The following is an 18,573-nucleotide window of genomic DNA, read 5'->3' on the forward strand; positions in this document are numbered from 1 at the left end:
TTTCCCCTCCTCAGTGCAAAGCAAGAGATCTGATTTGGCTGTACAAGAGACCTCTGACTGGGTCTAAAGGTACCGTCACACTAAACGACGCTGCAGCGATATCGACAACGATGCCGATCGCTGCAGCGTCGCTGTTTGGTCGCTGGAGAGCTGTCACACAGACCGCTCTCCAGCGACCAACGATGCCAAGGTCCCCGGGTAAACATCGGGTTGCTAAGCGCAGGGCCGCGCTTAGTAACCCGATGTTTACCCTGGTTACCAGCGTAAAATGTAAAAAAAACAAACAGTACATACTTACATGCGTCCCCCGGCGTCCGCTTCCTGCACTGTGTGAGCGCCGGCAGTAGCAGGGCACAGCGGTGACGTCACCGCTGTGCTGTACTTTCACTTTCACTTTGCGGCGCTCAGTCAGTGTGGGAAGCGGACGCCGGGGGACGCATGTAAGTATGTACTGTTTGTTTTTTTTACATTTTACACTGGTAACCAGGGTAAACATCGGGTTACTAAGCGCGGCCCTGCGCTTAGTAACCCGATGTTTACCCTGGTTACCAGTGTAAAATATCGCTGGTATCGTTGCTTTTGCTGTCAAACACAACGATACACGGCGATCGGACGACCAAATAAAGTTCTGAACTTTATTCAGCGACCAGCGACATCACAGCAGGATCCTGATCGCTGCTGCGTGTCAAACTAAACGATATCGCTAGCCAGGACGCTGCAACGTCACGGATCGCTAGCGATATCGTTTAGTGTGACGGTACCTTAAGGTGTAGTATCTCTCCTTGTGGAGAGTGACATGCCTGACCTTCAAGTGTAAGGAGACTTATAGGCTTTGCAGTGCTCCTCTGGGAAATTAAATATGCAAATTGTCTCTTCAGTGAGGAAGATGACCAGAACTTTAGTGCCACCTACTGGAATTAGCAATTCCGAAATTCAATATCGACACTTTATTGAGCTTTGCCAGATGACTCAAGATAAAAGACAAACCAGATACTCTATTTGAAGACATGTGTTTTGGGGTGCTTACCCTCCTCAGTACAAAGTCAAGTCCTTGACCTGCCATAAAAAGTTGACCTGTATGAAAGGAAGAACTATCTCTCCGTGACAACACGATTGTTCCTGATGTCCCAGTTTAGTCATGATTTAAACCAAAATGTTGAAATGCCCATGCATCCGATATTTGTGGTCCTATTAAGGACCATAAGGTTCAAATAGTGGGCATAAGGATCATTGTGCGAGATCCCCACCATTTTCAGGCTTTCACGCTTTAAAATACTTATTAAAAGAAATTGGCAACTAAGTATGGAAATGATAACTGCCTATAATTAATGCACATCTGGTTAATTTCTCAGTGTGAAATATAAGGCTATATTCACATTGAGCTTTTTTAGGAGTAGCAGCTTTTGGGAGGGGATCCACTCTTAAACCCACCAAACGCTTGGAAAACTCTATTTTATAGAAAATCCATTCTGCTGTTCATATCACCTTTTGAGCATTTTTTTTTTCCTGAAGAGGTTTTTAAAAAATTACTTATGGAAAAATATCGTGAACCTTGATGAAGTTTGCTTCAAACTAGCCAAAAGCCAGCAAAATAAAAATATTGTCAATTAAAAGTCTGCAAAAACAAAGTTCCCCAAAACCTTCAAAACTGCTTCAGGAAAAGAAAATGCTCCTATAACAACTCTTCAAAAAAGGAGTGGCTTCTGATTTAAAATAAGCTCAGTTTGTACACAACTTTAGGTGATGTTCAGATGCAGCATTTTTGCTGCTTTTTTTCTGCAGCCAAAACCTCCTTTCTTGGCAGGAAAAATGCTGCGTTCAAAACAGCCATTATTTTTGCAGCACTTTCGGGAGCAGTTTACGTACGGTACATGTTTAATAAAGTTAGTTTTTCACCAAAAAGGCTTATAAAAACACTAAAAAAGGCCATTCTGTTTTTTCAGAGTATTCTTCACTTTCTCATTGCTAAAAAAAAAATATCACTGGAGATTTTAAAAAAATGCTGCAAAAAAGACAAGCCTGTGAGTAGATTTCTAAAATCTAATAGCTTTTGCTGATAGTCTAAAAAGCAGCTGTTAGAAAAATTAGAAAAACAAAGTTGCATGTGAACATAGCCTTAGGCTGCATTTACACTGGCCGATTTCGTCTATTAAAGGGAACCTGTCACCCCCAAAATCGCTGGTGAGGTAAGCTCACCGGCATCAGGGGCTTATCTACAGCATTCTGTAATGCTGTAGATAAGCCGCCGATGTTACCTGAAAGAGGAGAAAAAGACGTTAGATTATACTCACCCAAGGGCGGTCCCGCTGCGGTCCGGGTGGATGGGTGTCTCCGGTCCGCTCCGGCGCCTCCCATCTTCATTCCATGACGTCCTCTTCGGGTCTTTCCGCCGCGGCTCCGGCGCAGGCGTACTTTGTCTGCCCTGTTGAGGGCAGAGCAAAGTACTGCAGTGCGCAGGCGCCGGAAAAGTCAGAGAGGCCTGCGCACTGCAATACTTTGCTCTGCCCTCAACAGGGCAGGCAAAGTACGCCTGCGCCGGAAAGACCCGAAGATACTCAATGTGTGAACGTGGCCTACAGCATGATGAGAGGCCTACAGGGATTTTTAAGCAAGCTTAAAATTTATTTCACCTGATAAGCCAGCGTTTTGCTAGTTTGTCGGGTGATTGGCAACCTGCTTAGACAATCTGATATTCAGGAAAGGATCGTTCTTATGAAAGCTCATTCCGGACTATAAATCCACCCTAAAGTCCTCCATACACATTAGACTAATGTCAGTCGCACCCGCCAATATGAATGGGTTATGCTACGTTCACATTAGCGGCGGGCGCCGCAGCGGCACCGCATGCGTCATGCGCCCCTATATTTAACATGGGGGCGCATGGACATGCGTCGCACTTGCGTTTTGCACCGCATGCGTCGCTGCGGCGCCCGCGTCCTGGCGCAGAGGACGCAGCAAGTTGCATTTTTGCTGCGTCCAAAATCCATTAAAAAAAGGACGCATGCGGCGCAAAACGCAGCGTTGTGCATGCGTTTTGCTGCGTTTTTGTTTGCGTTGTGCACTGCGGCGCCGACGCTGCGGCGCACAACGCAAATGTGAACGTAGCATTAGGCTGACACTCTATTGTGCATGGAGGTGTTGTAAAGTGATTATTGAGGGAGATGTTGATCAGGCAAGTCCGATTTTGGACTGCCAATCACTTTGTTCTCCAGGAGATAAGTTGATGGCAGAGACATCTGTAGAAGACTTTCTCATGGAGGACACAACCAAGCTCCTGTGTATGGGAGATGACTGGGCTTTTTTTTTGGAAGGCTGCATGAAGGACAGGGAGTAGTTCCTTTTCACTTTCACTTCATGGTGGTCAGGTGAAGTTTCTGTTCCATGAGGATTCTCACCACATAGTAGATCTCTTGAAATTGAGACAGGAAGAGCTTCTTGACCATTCTTTTCGAGAATGAAAATACCACCCTCACCCTACATCTTTAGGCATGGAGAACTACTTGATCCTATTAGCATTTTGATGAGACAGACTAGTGATTGAAAAAAAAGAGATGGGCAGGAGGTGTGTGAATGAAAGGAGTCAGGGGGGCGCTACTGACTTCCTTTGTTTTGAAGTGATTTAGCTCCACAGGTAGCTGGTGTAGAGGTCATACATGGATTGAGGAAAAAGGGTGGAGATTTCTAAAAGGACAGGCCTATTTAAATGACCTGGTGGGTACATATCTAAATATCTCAGAGGATTGTTTCTCCAGGACTAGGAGTCAACACTAGAAGACACACCCGGGCATTGGGGAACACAAACACTTTTTTATTTTAAGGGAGGCAGGACAGGTTTCTGTTCAACCAGGCCAAAGTCCAACTATGCTCAACAGAATCAAACTGGAAACGAAAGACCAGATGGACTGGAATTCTATGTACTCGGAGAACGAGGTAAGGTGCCTTCCTTGGAATAAAATCACAAATATTAGTCAGGGCCGTTATTCACTCAATGGTATTTCTATGCCAAAGCCAAGCATGTCTCCAAAATGCAGAACAGGTTTTAATCATAGTTTTTTATTTTTTTGTAAGGACTCGCTCAGTATTTTATATCAGTATTTGTAAGCCAAAACCAGGAATGGGTGAAAAATACAGAAGTGGTGACGTGTTTTTCTATTATACTTTTTTGTTTGTTCCACTCCCAATTTTTGGCTCACAAATACTGATGTAAAATAGTGACTGGCCTCCGTTGCACACCTGGTTTAGACTTTGAACCACAATTCAAAAATACTGATGTGCAAATAAGCCCTTAGCTTGAGTTCCTACAATAAGTTTTTGACGCCGAATATTTTCACTGAGCAAAAAAAAAATGACAGGTCTTTTAAGGTATGTGCACACGCTGCGGATCCGCAGCGTTTCCGCAGCTGCGGATGCGCAGCGGTTTCCCATGCATTTACAGTACCATGTAAAGCTATGAGAAATGAAATCCACAGTGCACATGCTGCGGAAAAAAACGCGTGGAAACGCAGCGGTTTATATTCCGCAGCATGTCAATTCTTTGTGCGGGTTTACACCTACTCCAATAGAAAACTGCAGATGGAAACCGCACTAGAAACAGCGATAAATCCACAGTAAAAACCGCAGCGGAATTTATCAATTCCGCTGCGGAAAATTCCACAATGGAATCCGCAGCATGCGCACAAGCCCTTAAAGTTCCGGCAAAGTGGTTGGGCTTTATTGAAATCTTCTTCTTTAATACCTAATTTTTTGTTTAACCCTTGTGTGTATCAATAGTCTTGTCGGGAACTATCCCAAACTTTATTTGGGACATTAAAAAAAAAAAATAAATAAAAAATACAAACTGCTACCTTTTTTTTTAGGTACAAAAAATCTGCAACATCAAATACTCCATATTGGAACATAGTCTTATCAATTGTAGTTTTCTATGGTTGAAATGGTCTACTGAAGGTAGGGAAGAGCAAAATGTATTAAAATATATGAATAATCTTTAGAATAAATGGTCTCAAGTGTGTATCTACAAAAGCTACATGGTATTGGGGCATGTTCATACTGCATCTTTTCAGAGTATTTTTTTCTTTTTTCGGTCAGAATGAACCTATTCATTTCTATTTAAAATGAGTTGCTGTTCAGACGTTTGAGCTTCAGGTTTTCAAAAGATACCAAGCTTTTAAAAGATGTGATCTCACCATGCATCAGGCAATCTTTACAATACAAGTCAATGGGAAGGTAAAAATAAGACACCCAGAAGATGGCAGTGCGTCTTATTTGCTCCTTTCCACCTCCAAAACCCTAAGGTTCTCTTCGTTGTTTGAGGCAGAAAAAAAATGTAACTTTTTTTTTTTTTTGGTCATGACTCAAAACAAAAGGGGTTTGCTTAAGCCTCTTCCACTTGGGGGGGGGGGGGGGGGGGATCCAGAAGAAAGCAGTGTGAACATACCCCAAGAGTATATGCACACAAGCTCTGATTCGTCAAGACAGGTGTTGTTCACGCCAGTCAGATGCTCCTGATTTATAAGAGGTGCATTCCTCATGAATCTGGAGCGTCTGACAATTGTTGAGTGTCTTTCAGGTCATGCCAGCCTTTGCCCACTTTAATGCCAGGTCTGATGCCCAGATGTAGATGTAGGGCATAACAATCTGTGTGTCTGCATTGGAGATCAGTGGCCTAAAGTTATTTAACCCTTTCAATAACACCTTTCGGTGGGCACCTCACTTTAGTGTAATTTTTTTGTAAAATTTGCGTAAAAAAAAAAAAAAAATTGCTGAAACTAACTTCAGCATTGTCGCAGAACAATCGTTAATAAGATCGTCCTGTGCACATAGAATATATATTTTTCTTGGCAGCACATATAGAACAACGTGCTGCTCGGAATAATAACTTTTAAACTGGCTTAATAGCGTTTTTGGCAGATGTTTATATGGCCTGACCATTGGACACCAGCGATCTAGGGACACTTATTCCCCAATTAACAGCCAGTCTAAATGCAGCAGTCTACAATCTCTGGATTGGTTCTCATGGCAGCTTTGCTCAGCCGCACTTGTAGATGACGCTTTGTTCAATTAGTAAAATATCTTGGAGTAGCTGTAAATCCAAGTTCTTAATTGAGCATGTGAGGCCCTCAAAACCTGAATGTTCTTGCATGGACATGTAATAGTTCTAGTCCTCCGCCTCATGTTTTTTTTTTTTCTCTATTGAGAAGACACTGGCCAAGTTATATGGTGCTTACAAATGCCAAGTTGTGATAATTCTTCAAGAATTTCTTACTGACCGGGACATAATATAGGTTTGTTGTAGGAAATGGTTGGGACATGGAATACACAGGACATTGCCTTCTATGTCTGGGTCTGAGAAGGTAAAGGACAGTAATTTAGCAAGTAATTAAACCTTATTGTTATTCCAATACCTTGTGTTTAGAAACTGCAAGTTCATTTGGTATGCCATTGCCAGAGAGAAGGAAGTGGGAGAAACTGTGAAGGGTCTAATCCTTTTATGTATATTAGCTAGCTGGCAGGAAAGATGTGGCCTACCTTGCAAAGTGACACACAGCCCCCTCATAGATACTTCACCCCAGCCATTATTAAAGGTCTTTTCTAAACCTAAATCGATCAGAAAAGAACATATTTGATATAATTTTAGTCCATTCTCTTATATCTTTTATTTTGAATGAGAAGACCACCTAAAAATTAAACTTATTACTGAATCAGATTGTCTCACTTTACATTCTATTGCTTTATTTCATTTAAGGTCTACTCTGGATTACACAACATGACTAATGGCCTCCAACCCACCTCCTTTATGTCTAGTGATGCCTCCACTGTAACGCCAAACATGACTTACATGAACAATACCATGGCGGCGCCCGTCAACAGCATCCAAAACAACCTTGCCTCTCTTGGCTCCTTGCCACATAATATGGTAGGAACAATGACCTCTTCAGCATCATCCTCTTCTTATCCACTTGACTATTGCCAAGGAGAGGCCGAATTTCAGAGAGATCCTCGAACCTACCGAAGGAATTACACTCATGCCAAGCCCCCTTACTCTTACATCTCGCTCATCACAATGGCCATTCAGCAATCCCCAAATAAGATGATGACGCTGAATGAGATTTACCAATGGATCATTGACCTCTTCCCCTATTACAGGCAGAACCAACAACGTTGGCAAAACTCCATCCGTCATTCACTATCATTCAATGACTGCTTTGTTAAGGTTCCACGTTCTCCAGAAAAACCTGGAAAAGGTTCTTATTGGACTCTCCATCCAGAATCTGGAAATATGTTTGAAAATGGCTGCTACTTGAGACGACAGAAGAGGTTCAAATGCGAAAGGTCCAAAATTGGGTCCTCAGACCAAGAAAAAAATGCTAGCAAGGTTGAAAATAAAGTGGGCTATTGTTTGCAAGAGGCTTCTAGTTCTTATGATGAGAATTCTTCATCTGAGTCTCCAAAAACTGTCTCAAATGTTGGTGAGAGAGACTCGTTGCTGGCAAACCTTCCACAATCTAATGGAGCCTCTCCAGCATGTATGAGCCCTGATTCAGAGCAAGGTGGGTCAAGCTCACAGCTCCTATATCCACTAAGCTTGTCTAATGATGGTTACCTCGGAATGGGAGAAGATCCACATCTGAAGCATGACCCTTTTCCCGGTAGACATCCGTTTTCTATAACCCAACTGATGTCTTCTGAACAGGCTCAGAGCTATTCCAGTAAAATGGATGTCTGTTCAACTGCTAATAACCTTGTTCACTATCCCAATTATACTACTGACTATCATAATATTGCAACAAAAAATGGAATGGACATGTCTACATCTTCCAATGACGGTTACTACACAAACATGTATTCCAGGCCTATAGTCAGCTCTCTGTAATGTCATCTGCAGTTATGCTGGCTTTTTGGGGCCTTTTAAACTATTTTTAAAGGGAATGTGTTGTGATTTTAATATTATTAATAATAATAATTAATGAATATCTTTAATACAAATTAAATGTACTGTTTTAACAACATTTTTATTTCTGCAGGCATTGGAGGGGGTGGGGTGCTGCCGTTTTTTTATTCGCTGGTGTGTAAATGTCTGAGCATGACACTTAACACACATCAAATATGGCAGCTCATGGGTATAGGAGACTACAGTCAGTGTTTGACAGCATTGGCTGCCTCCAGCTGTGAACTGGGCACGGATTCTGCTCTTCTTGCTCAGTGTGATGCCTCATTCAAATGCTCATGCATTGGGCTTCTGAAGGAGGCGCTATACGGACATGGCAGAACCGCGTATCTAATCCCATGTATGAACCTCCACACAGTGCCATGTATCTCATGCCCATGTGTGATCCAGCCCGCAGAGATGTGTCTAATCCCAGTGTGAGACGCTCACTGTATCCAATCCCAGTGAGTGATAGAGAGATGTGCATCTAATCCAAATGGGTGATACACTCCCGCTATCTAATCCCAGCTCGTGATGCAGCACCAACTAATCGACGCTGCTGGCCGTGCTCCTTCCACCTCTCAATATCACTTTCATAGTCACCAAGAAAATGGCTCCGCACTGTGATCCTAAACTTCTTCATCTCTTATCCTCTAGCAAACGCCCAAAAGGGGAGGAGCGGAGTGACATCACACATGTGAGCAGACCCCGCCCACATTTACTGTAGCCATAAAGCGAGCCAGCAGTACTCTAGGTTTTCATGGCAAATTTCATCAGCGGCTTCTCCTAGCCTAGCATATAAAAAAAAAAATAAAAATTGAAAATATCACTTTTTTTAATGGTATAAAATATGAAGAAAAATTAACATTTAGAAAAAAATAAAGCATGAAAATGTAAGTATTAAAATTGTTGGTTTTTTTATGGCACATTCTCTTTTTTTTTTTTTTTTTTTAAGCGGTTTGTCAGTAGTAGCAGATCGGTGGGAGTCCGACACCTGGTGCCCCTACCGATCAGCTGGTTTCTGCGCTGGCCAGATGTAAACAGCTGCTGAACACAGCTCCATAAATGTAGTGGCCGCTAATGGCTCCTGCAGCACAGCGTCTGTGCAAAAGAATAGGAGCTGTGCTTCCGTAGCCGGCAGCGACTGCTACACTTTAAATAAGGCAGCACTTGGCAGTTGTGGTCAATGTGTCTTTTTACATATGGCTGGGGCAAAAGAAAAAAAGGGAAGGAAACATAAAGACCCAGCAGATCATTGGGACCCTCATTTCACTAGATAGGTCCTTAATACCAAATGCTTGGGACAACCCCCCCCCCCCCCCCTTTTAATTTATCCTACACATTTCTGCAAGACTCTAGTCTGCCAGCTTTGTAGAGACCCTACATTTTTAAAGACCGCTACCATAATTTCTTCTTTTACAATCGTGAGATTAGAGTAATAACTTTTTGCATTTTATGCTTGTCTCTAATACATACTTTGCTGATAATGGTGTTTAATGGTTTTAGTATTTGCTCTAAGACACCAGACAATGTTGACACAGACATTTCGAGTCAGCGCTTTTTCCTTTTATAAAGTTTCTATGTACCTGATAGCGATCTGTGAGCGACTGCTGAAAATCAACATTTCCTACCACGGGAAGCAACATTTTAATGTTTGGAACTTTTCAAAATATTCTCATTTGGCTACAGAAATGGAAGATTTTTCACAAATCTTAACAACTTTAAAGTGTCTAAAATTTATAAAGCTTTAACTGCCCAAATGACTTGAGTGCCAATGTTACTGGAGGATTAAGCCAGACTCAAGATTTTCTGAATCTTTGCAATTTTTTTTAAATATGTATATAAAATATGAACTTTTTTTTTTTTTGTATTTAATTTTGGAAAAAACTTTGATATTGAACTTTGTTGATATTTTACATGTATCCTGTTTTTTTTTTTTTGTTTTTTTCATTTTCGTGTTTGTTCTGTTTTTGAATATTAATATATTTTGCATAATTAAAACTGCTGTGACTGTTCTTTAAATACTATCAAGTTCCAATAATATCTGTTAGAAGCCAACTCCTACATTGAAGTCTTATTGCCTGGAGAGAGATGGGGACAAGCATAACCATATTTTAATTTGATTTCAATGGGAAAATTGCAAATAGTGACACAGAATCCCTCATGTTCTGATAGGTGTGGGTGACCTACAATTATCGGTCAAGGACAAGAAGACAAATACAATTTTAGAGGGTGTCAAAAAAGGGGAGGATCAACATAAAGACCCTCATACACTTTAGACTAAAGTTGGACAAAGCCACTGATATTGGTGGGTTCAACTGACAATCCAATGGGTATGTGTGAGATAAGAATTCAGCATGTCCAATATAATTTTTTTTGACTGCCAAACATTTTGTTCTTTAAAAGATGATCCACTACCACAGATATCTGGTGGCGGCTCTTTCATGGAGAACAGTTGAACATGCGAGTGCCACTGCTTACGGGAGAGTCGAGCAAGATAGTTGCCGGCTGAGCCATCGCTGATTAATAAATTTGTCTTCAACTACGAAAAAGAAACTCCTTGAAAGGATTTTTACTCTAGAAAAGAGTCCACAAATTTAATCTTAAAAATAGAATTGTATCAATTTAATGCAAAGTCTACTAAAAACAATTTGACGGGGGGGGGGGGGGGGAGGAAATGACGAATCTGGGTCTTGTAGCTCTGCCCAACCTGAAGAGGAAAAACTACAGCTATAGAATTCTGCTGCTTAGAGATTGACCACCACTTTAACAATGACTCAACCTTAGGATGGGTCATCCATGTCTGATCTGTAGGGGTGCGACATCCAGCACTTCGGGTGTTCTCTGTGCCGGCTAGAAGTGCTCAGTTATGGAGCTGTAGAAGGTGCCACCTCCATGTACTGCACATCTGCCCCTATTTAGATCACTGTGGAGCAGCTCTGTAACTGAGCGCTTCTGGCCGGCACCAAGAACAGCTGATGGGCAAGACTGACAGGTGTCACACCTCCACCCATCACACATTGATGCCCTATCCTAAGGATAGGGCATCAATGATAAAGTAGTGGACAGCATCTCATAAGATCCCCAAACACATTATACTAACAGTTGAAACTGCAGTTATTGGCCCTATCGGTCTATAGTCTGTGTATGCGGCCTTCTGCCTCTTCCTTGTTAGCTTTTTCCTGTCTCAAAATAATTAACATTTCTGATTTTTGGACTGCCGATTCTTTTGTTCTCTAGGAGATAAGTCACTGGCAGCAGCTCTTAAATAGAACACAGGAGCGCTCGGCCGAACAAGAGTGGGTTTAATCCTGCATGGAGCAGGGGGTTGGACACTATGACCCTTGAGGTCCCTTCCAGCTCTAACATTCTATGGGTTGTATTTTTGCTGTATATTGTAGACTGTATACAGAACTAAATAAACACTAGACAGGAAGATTTAGGTGTGTTGCAGTATTATTTGGACACTAAGGGGCCGATTCATTAAGACTTCTGAAGGCCACACCAATCGTAATGATGGGTTCACTGGAGTACAATGCACTGACTTAGGAGGCGCATGCCACTTAATTAATTTGGCACATCTTCTAAGTCATGGGTGGGTGCCTTGCCAGAAATGCTACTCCTGGCAAGGACACTGGGACTTTTTATTTAATTGGGTGTGGTTACACCTGACCCACCCATTTTGGCAGAGCTTTTTCAAACAGGCGTGAAGGCGACAAGTCACAAATTTTGCACCACCACCCACCCGTTGTGCAAAAATTTTACTCTTCAATGGTCTTGCGCTAGCTTTCTAGTTCAAACATTTTGATGAAACGGCCCCTATTGTGCCAGTTTTTATTGGGCACAGAATAAAGGTATTGTGCATGTAATATAAGGCAGTGTTCTGACCCTATATGGAAATAGTATTTTGTGTGTATATTTATTATTTGGGGATACCCTACGTTTGCAGAAGTAACTTTAGAAAAAAATAAATAGTTTGTGTAAAAAAAGGCACACCACACCATAATCATGGGAGTAGGAAGCGTGTGACGTACCCTAGTGAAGATGCCTTAATGGCTTTACCCATGTTACATTCATTTGGTGGTGGAGCCAATGGTTTGACTCTCTCAAATATCCCAAGAGCCATTTTTTCAACACAACAATGCCAGGAGGCATCCTGCTGGTGCTACTATGAGCAGCCAGCATGGCCTAACTGTGCTACCATGGCCTGCAGCATCCCTGGACTTGTCTCCTATTGAGCACATCTGGGAGGCAATTACACAGGGAGCTGCCAGCAGCAGATCTTGATTTGCTAAAATGTGTTCCACATAGCAGAACATGCCTCAGATGACCATTAGTCACCTCACTGATGGCAGCAAAGATGTGTAAGTGTTGGGATTTTGGCGTGTGGCGCTCATACGCCATACTGAATAAACAGATTTTTTATTTATATATTTTTTAAATGTTTCCATCTTGTGATTTCCATAATTCCATCACATTTCCTTCTTGATGTTGCAATGTCAATGGTGAGATTGTATTAAATATTACATTTTTTTTTTTTAGACTGAAGGCTTAATTGTTTTGCTTCTACGAAGGGCAGGTGCATATTGGTCCGATTATGCTATGGGATCCAATTTTTTTATTTTTTTTTAAGGAAGAAAAAGGAAAAAAAGAGCTCATCTGGTTAAAATGGTTGTCTGCACAATCCCTAGTAGTGATGCTATTAATCTGGGAGATTAATTTGGTTTGACCCTGAGTAGCACTATTAATTTTTGCTTGTACTACGTGAGTAGGATTACTTGGCACGGGTCACTATGTGTTTGGTGTTTTTGGGAACTCTATGCGCATCTTTGCAGTGGTATTATGGCAGCAACACCTGGACCTCCAATGATTTAACTCAATTACTTAGAACAAAATAGATCCTTATAGTGGTTTGTCAAGTTTAATAATGAAACAAAATCATGCAAAATAGCTGTGATCTGTGGAGGCTTTCTGTAGTGCAAATTTTAGAGTGACAACTGCAGTCCACAAACGTGTACTTAAATGCATGTAACTCAGGAACTAATCAGGACTGCACCAGGTACCTTAAAATTATAACGTCGAACGTTAGAGAAACAATATGTACTATACTGTCTTTCTTTAAGACAAGAATGCACTTAAAATTAGAAAATGGTAGCATATTCCCCTTCCAGTGCCCCCAATGGATCCATTGCATGCTCCTCTGGAGGTCTGTGCCAGCTCCAACTATTGTTTGGAAGTTGGGAGGATCACTGCGGCAGGTGACCTTCTAGTCCCGGAGTTGGAGAAACCTCAAGTCTGGGGCAAACTGTGCTGGATCTGCTGGAATGGGGCTATGAAACTATTTTCTTTTTATTTTAAGAGCATCTATGTCCTTAATTTTTTTATTTTTTTTTTTTCACAAATTGGACAACCCCTTTTATGTGGAGGGTTCCTACTCAGAGGTTTGGTTAGTCTTCTCAACCGATTCATGGGCATTGTTGGTGCCCAAGATCAAGGTCTCCGGCCCCAGCTCTCTAGCGAAAGACACTTTTCAAATGTATCGGTGACAAAATGACAGTGATATAGTTGGGTCCTGTGGTAGGTCTCTAGCCTTCCGCTCTTTCTTGTAGCCTGCAGACTGCTGTAAGGGCTTACAAGATGTCCTAGAGACGGTGGCACGATGATATTAGTGCAGACTGAGCTGGTTTGCTCTTGTGTGGAAGGGCAGAAGAGGTCTTGGTGGCTGTGTACTCCAGGGGAAAAAAAGGATTGTGTGAGTCTAAACTTTATTTTCTGTAGGGGTTGAGGCACTTTGAGGGGATTATTAGAAAAAGGTCACTTTTGAGGGCATAATTATAGAATAATAATTATTATTATTGGAAGGGGCATTCTAAGGGAATTATTAGAGAAGGGGCTAGTAAGGATGCATTATTACTGAAGAGGGAAATCTAGAGATATTATTATTATTGGAGGGGGTAATCTGGGGCCATTATTACCAGAGGGAGCATTCTGGGGCATTATTAATGGTGAGGGGTACTCTGAGGCCATTACAAGAGGATGTAATCTGAAGCATTATTACTGGGAAGGGTAATCTGAACGCATTATTATTGGAGGAGCACTCTAGGTTACCGGAGGGGGAACATTTTTTATGATGGAGTCACATTGTTACCGAAGGGACACTCTTGGGGGAGTAATAAAGGGGCGCTATAACTGGAGAAGAAACAGTGGGGGCAATATTACTAAAGGAGAAAATCAGGGGGCATTATACCTGGTTGGTGTATTCTGGGAGCATTATTACTGGATGGTGCAATCGGGGGGCATTACTACTGGAGTTAGTTTTAATGGGGCCATTATTACTTGAGTAGTCAGTTTTATAGGCATTAGTAGGTAAATCAAGGGGCATTACACTTAGAGGGGGTAGTAATGGGGCATTATTGCAAAACGAGGTAATGAGGGGCATTATATTTACAGGGGGTAGTAATGGGGCATTAGTGCAAAACGAGGTAATAAGGGGCATTATACTTAGAGGGGGTAGTCATGGGGCATTATTGCAAAACAAGGCAATAAGGGGCATTTGTCCTGAGTGGCACTGGGGCATTTTTACTCAGCGCATTATTCCTGGAGAGGGAATTCTGCGGACATTGTTACTATAGGGGATAAATACTACTGGAGAGGGCACTCAAGGGGCATTATTATTGGATATTATAATTAATGTAATCACCTATATGATCTCCACAGCGGGTATCTATGACTATATGGTCACTGTATGTATAAATCCAGCTTCAAAGAATATTTCTTGCTCTGAAGTAGAGACTACAACTGTGATTACTGTGTGCGATTACATAATTATAAGCAACGTTGTAAAAAGTTGTCAGCTGATGTAAAAAGAATAAAATAAAACTGGTTCGCAGACTTTGCGAAAAGCAGGCACAAACACCTTGTGTGATCCTGGCCTAAAAGAAATTTGCAATGGTATCAGGAATGCTATTCGGGGTAAAGGTTTTCTACGTTTATTTAGCATTAGTTTATTTTAGGCTCCTCCAGCAGCGACCGCCATTGTTTGCTCCATGTCGCGGTGAATTCACTTTGTTTGCTATTCCAGGAGCAGGACCTTCTGAACTTCATTCCCCCTGGTGCCTTGTTACAGAGGAGCTGGCCCTGTGCTGTCACCCTCCTGTTAGATTTTATACAGGGCGACAATCATCCTGAGCAAACAAAGCGTTTAAACAGGTGTAACCTATGTGTACTGGGGGGGAGGTGGCACCGAAAAGGACAAGATGTTGGTGGAGGCTAAATACAAACTAGCAATAAAAGTAAAGGCTTTTTTAGCACAAGAAACAATTTGTCGTTTTTTGGGGGGTTTTATTTACAGTTTGGTTTGCAGATTAGTAAGAATACTTGCAACCTGACACATGAAATCTCTCAACAAATGAAGTTTTAAAAGTTTGTTTTTCTAAAGTTATCATTAATAAATCATTGGATGGGACTGTAGCGCCGGGATTATCAACCCTCACATATTTGCATAGCTGCAATTTTGGAAGACTACAGGATTCTTCTGCATATTTTAAGCTTTAAGGGGGAATAACCCCAAAATAGCAGCAATGGAGTGTAACAAGGCAGCACATGGTGGCCCTGTGACTCCATAATATGGAGGGGCAGGGATTCCATGAGACCCTGGATATCTTTCTATTAGTGATGAGCGAGTTTCCTTGGATAAGGTGTTGTATAAAGTGTTATCTGAGCATGCTCCTTTGCTAATCGAGTGTCTTCGGCATGCTTGAATAATACGTTCGAGTCTCCGTGCCTGCATGTCTTGTGACTATTAGACAGCCGCAACACATGCTGGGATTGCCTAACAAACATACAATCCCTGCTTGCGTTGTAACTGTTGAACAGCCACGAGACATGCAGCAGCGGGGACTCGAACATATTTTTCGAACACGCCGAAATCACTCGATTAGCACCCGAGCATGCTCAGAGAACACCTTATCCAACATGTTTGCTCATCACTAGTAGGCTACGTCCCCACGGTCAGTATTAGGCAGCGCTTTGGATGTAGCACATGTCCGCTCCGTCCAAAGCGCTCCCGGCTATTGAACACAGGTGATTCCGCATGTGTTATTTGAACCATGTGGAATCACTGCGTCCAATACATTGTACAGTGATATTTATCTTGCGGAGACTGAGCATCTTCGCAATATAAATAGACCTGCTGCAATCTGGAAAGGAATTTTGGTTTCTGCATAATCACTACCTAAATGCCTCTATTGCACTATTCCTACTCCAACACCTAGCCCCACACGAACTGCAGATAAGAGCGGTATTCTTGGACAATGCAATTTTTTAAAATTGTCCCTGGAAGGACTTTTGCTTGTGCGTGGCGGCAGCACCAAGGACTGTAACGCAATGAACTCTGCCTAAATGCCTCTAATACACTATCCCTATTCCGGCATCTAACCCTACACTAATTGCAGCGGTATTATTAGAGAATAGAATCTATTTGAATTAGCCCTAAAAAGGGCTGTTGTTTTAATGTTGCAGCAGAATGTACTGTAATGTTATAACACACTGTCCCTTCTGCAGCAGATACTCCCCCTACACTATTACCGGGTACAATGCGCCGAGCATGGTATCACCAGGTCTTATAAAAACCCGATGACGCTATGTAGCTTTCCAATTACAGTCAATGTCAGTAGCCAACATGGCAATGTTTAACCCTGCTGTGGAACCATGAGAAAAATCACTGCTTTGGTACCATGGGGTCTATATGACCCCAGGCTCAAAAATCGTCATATTTCATTAAAATGAACATGCTGGCTGTTCAGAATAATCAAGTTTTATTCTGTCATCATTTCAGAACACAGTTATGAAATCAAACGTAACTTTGAAGCGATTTATTTATCATCATCAAACACAAACTGAAATTTATACCAAAATGCTTTACTAATAAGTAAAAGTATTCAAATTCAAAAATGACAACGAATGATCTGGCAATAAATTTAGCCCTTGCATTCACTGCACGTCATAGTGCCATGTTCTTCACAAATGAACTTCTTGCAGTCATTGCAAACAGATCTTGTCTTTTTGTCCTTCGATCGAGGACAAACATAGCACCGTTTGCGCTGTCCTGTAACACTGCTGGTGTCATTTGTAAGTGATTAGCCATTGTTTATTTACAATTATATTACAAAACCTGTGAATAAACAGAAAATCTTTAAAAAAATGTCAGACAATAAAGGTACTATGGGGTCAGAAGAGTCCCAAACACAGAAAATTGAAAATAACCTTGAAACAAAATTGAAAAACAAATTCAAAATATCATCAACATAAGCAGAAATGTTACTTGAAAATAAAAAGAAGGTCAATGTCTGAGATTGACCGGTTTTAGAAATATTTCAATGTATTCTGCGCTGGGGTCTATATGACCCTATGGTTCCACAGCAGGGTTAATGGCCGAAAATCAGCCTCAAAATATGCGGAGCGGGGCATTGAGCATAGCGCCTCAATACCCGGATACTCGATTGAGTATCTCGAGCACCAGGGAGCTCAATCAAGTACCGAGCAGTGCCCATTACTAATAGGAATGGGACCTTAACAATATATTTAAAGTTGTGTGGCTTTTGCAATGGCCAAATTCCAAAATTTATAGGAGGTGACTGCGATATTCGGTGGATTTTACTGTCATGTTGGTGGGAACGAAATCCTGTAGTATAATAGGTGATGTAGGATTACAATGGCAGGTTCCAGGGGGGAGGAGAGTACACCAGTCTTTCTTTCTAACAGGCCTCTAAGAAACAGAAATACAGAATGATAACAATTGACCATTGATACAGTTAGAGGGAAACATCTTGCTGCTAAAGGATTTCATCACAATGGATGGCAGAGAAAGAGAGAGGAGATTAGAAGACCTACAGATCTGCTTACAATAGCGCCTGCTAATCTTTCCTTTTGTAAGGTAATTAGAGCAGCTCATTCGTCCCAAATAATCTCAGTGTAAATGTCTATTGTAACTCATTATCCCGTCTGATTTATAAGGTCATAATAGGGCCGCGAAGCAAGGGTGGCATAAGTATCAGAAACCGAATACACGGTAACCTGAAGAAGGAGGTTAGATCATGTAGCACCCTAAAGGGTCTGCAGAAAGTCATAGATACTTTTACTGGTGATTTTGGAAATGTAAGTCCTTTAAAAAAAAATAAAAATTCCAACTAAAATGGCCAACATTTTAATTATTGAAAAAAAACCTCACCGACAGTGCAAAATCCAGGAGTTGGTAGCTTCACAGGATAGAGAAAAACCACTGACTCAATCCAAAAGGAGAAAATTATCAGCACTGGATAACTTGTAGATGCTAATCTTTTATTCCAGCCTGAATAGACAAAGCAGGGCAGATAGGGTCCAGTAAGTAAGGAGGAGCATTAGTGCCATGTGGGAATTAACCTGGAGTCAAAAGTTTGGATTCTATGGAATAGCTTAATGTTCTTCCTGCTTTGTCTGAGGACATCCGTACAATCCAAAAATATGCGGATACCTTTTTTTTTCATATGAATTTGAACTTAAGGATTCACACGCCACTGTCGGTGTGTTCCGGAGGCCTTGATGAGCGGTCACATTACTGATGTCACCACTGCATGCCAATGTAGCAGAGTCAGGGATCATCCTGGGATGGA

General features: G+C 41.6%; 1 protein-coding gene across 1 annotated transcript; it reads left to right on the plus strand.

Moving 5' to 3' along the window:
• The first annotated feature begins 3,244 nt into the window (after positions 1-3,244).
• Positions 3,245-9,921, plus strand: LOC143806666 (forkhead box protein A4-B-like). The gene is made up of 2 exons (XM_077287462.1): positions 3,245-3,930; positions 6,743-9,921. The coding sequence occupies exons 1-2, from the start codon at positions 3,862-3,864 to the stop codon at positions 7,868-7,870; spliced, it is 1,197 nt and encodes a 398-aa protein (XP_077143577.1). The 5' UTR covers positions 3,245-3,861; the 3' UTR covers positions 7,871-9,921.
• Positions 9,922-18,573: the final 8,652 nt, after the last annotated feature.

The sequence above is a fragment of the Ranitomeya variabilis genome, chromosome 2 (assembly GCF_051348905.1).
Source record: "Ranitomeya variabilis isolate aRanVar5 chromosome 2, aRanVar5.hap1, whole genome shotgun sequence".
NCBI lineage: Eukaryota > Metazoa > Chordata > Amphibia > Anura > Dendrobatidae > Ranitomeya > Ranitomeya variabilis.

Bases quoted from the DNA above. Each gene is read 5' to 3' on its own strand.
- LOC143806666 (XM_077287462.1), top strand. From the start codon at position 3,862: ATGCTCAACAGAATCAAACTGGAAACGAAAGACCAGATGGACTGGAAT. The intron at 3,931-6,742 runs GTAAGGTGCCTT...ATTTCATTTAAG, and splicing joins CTATGTACTCGGAGAACGAG to GTCTACTCTGGATTACACAA.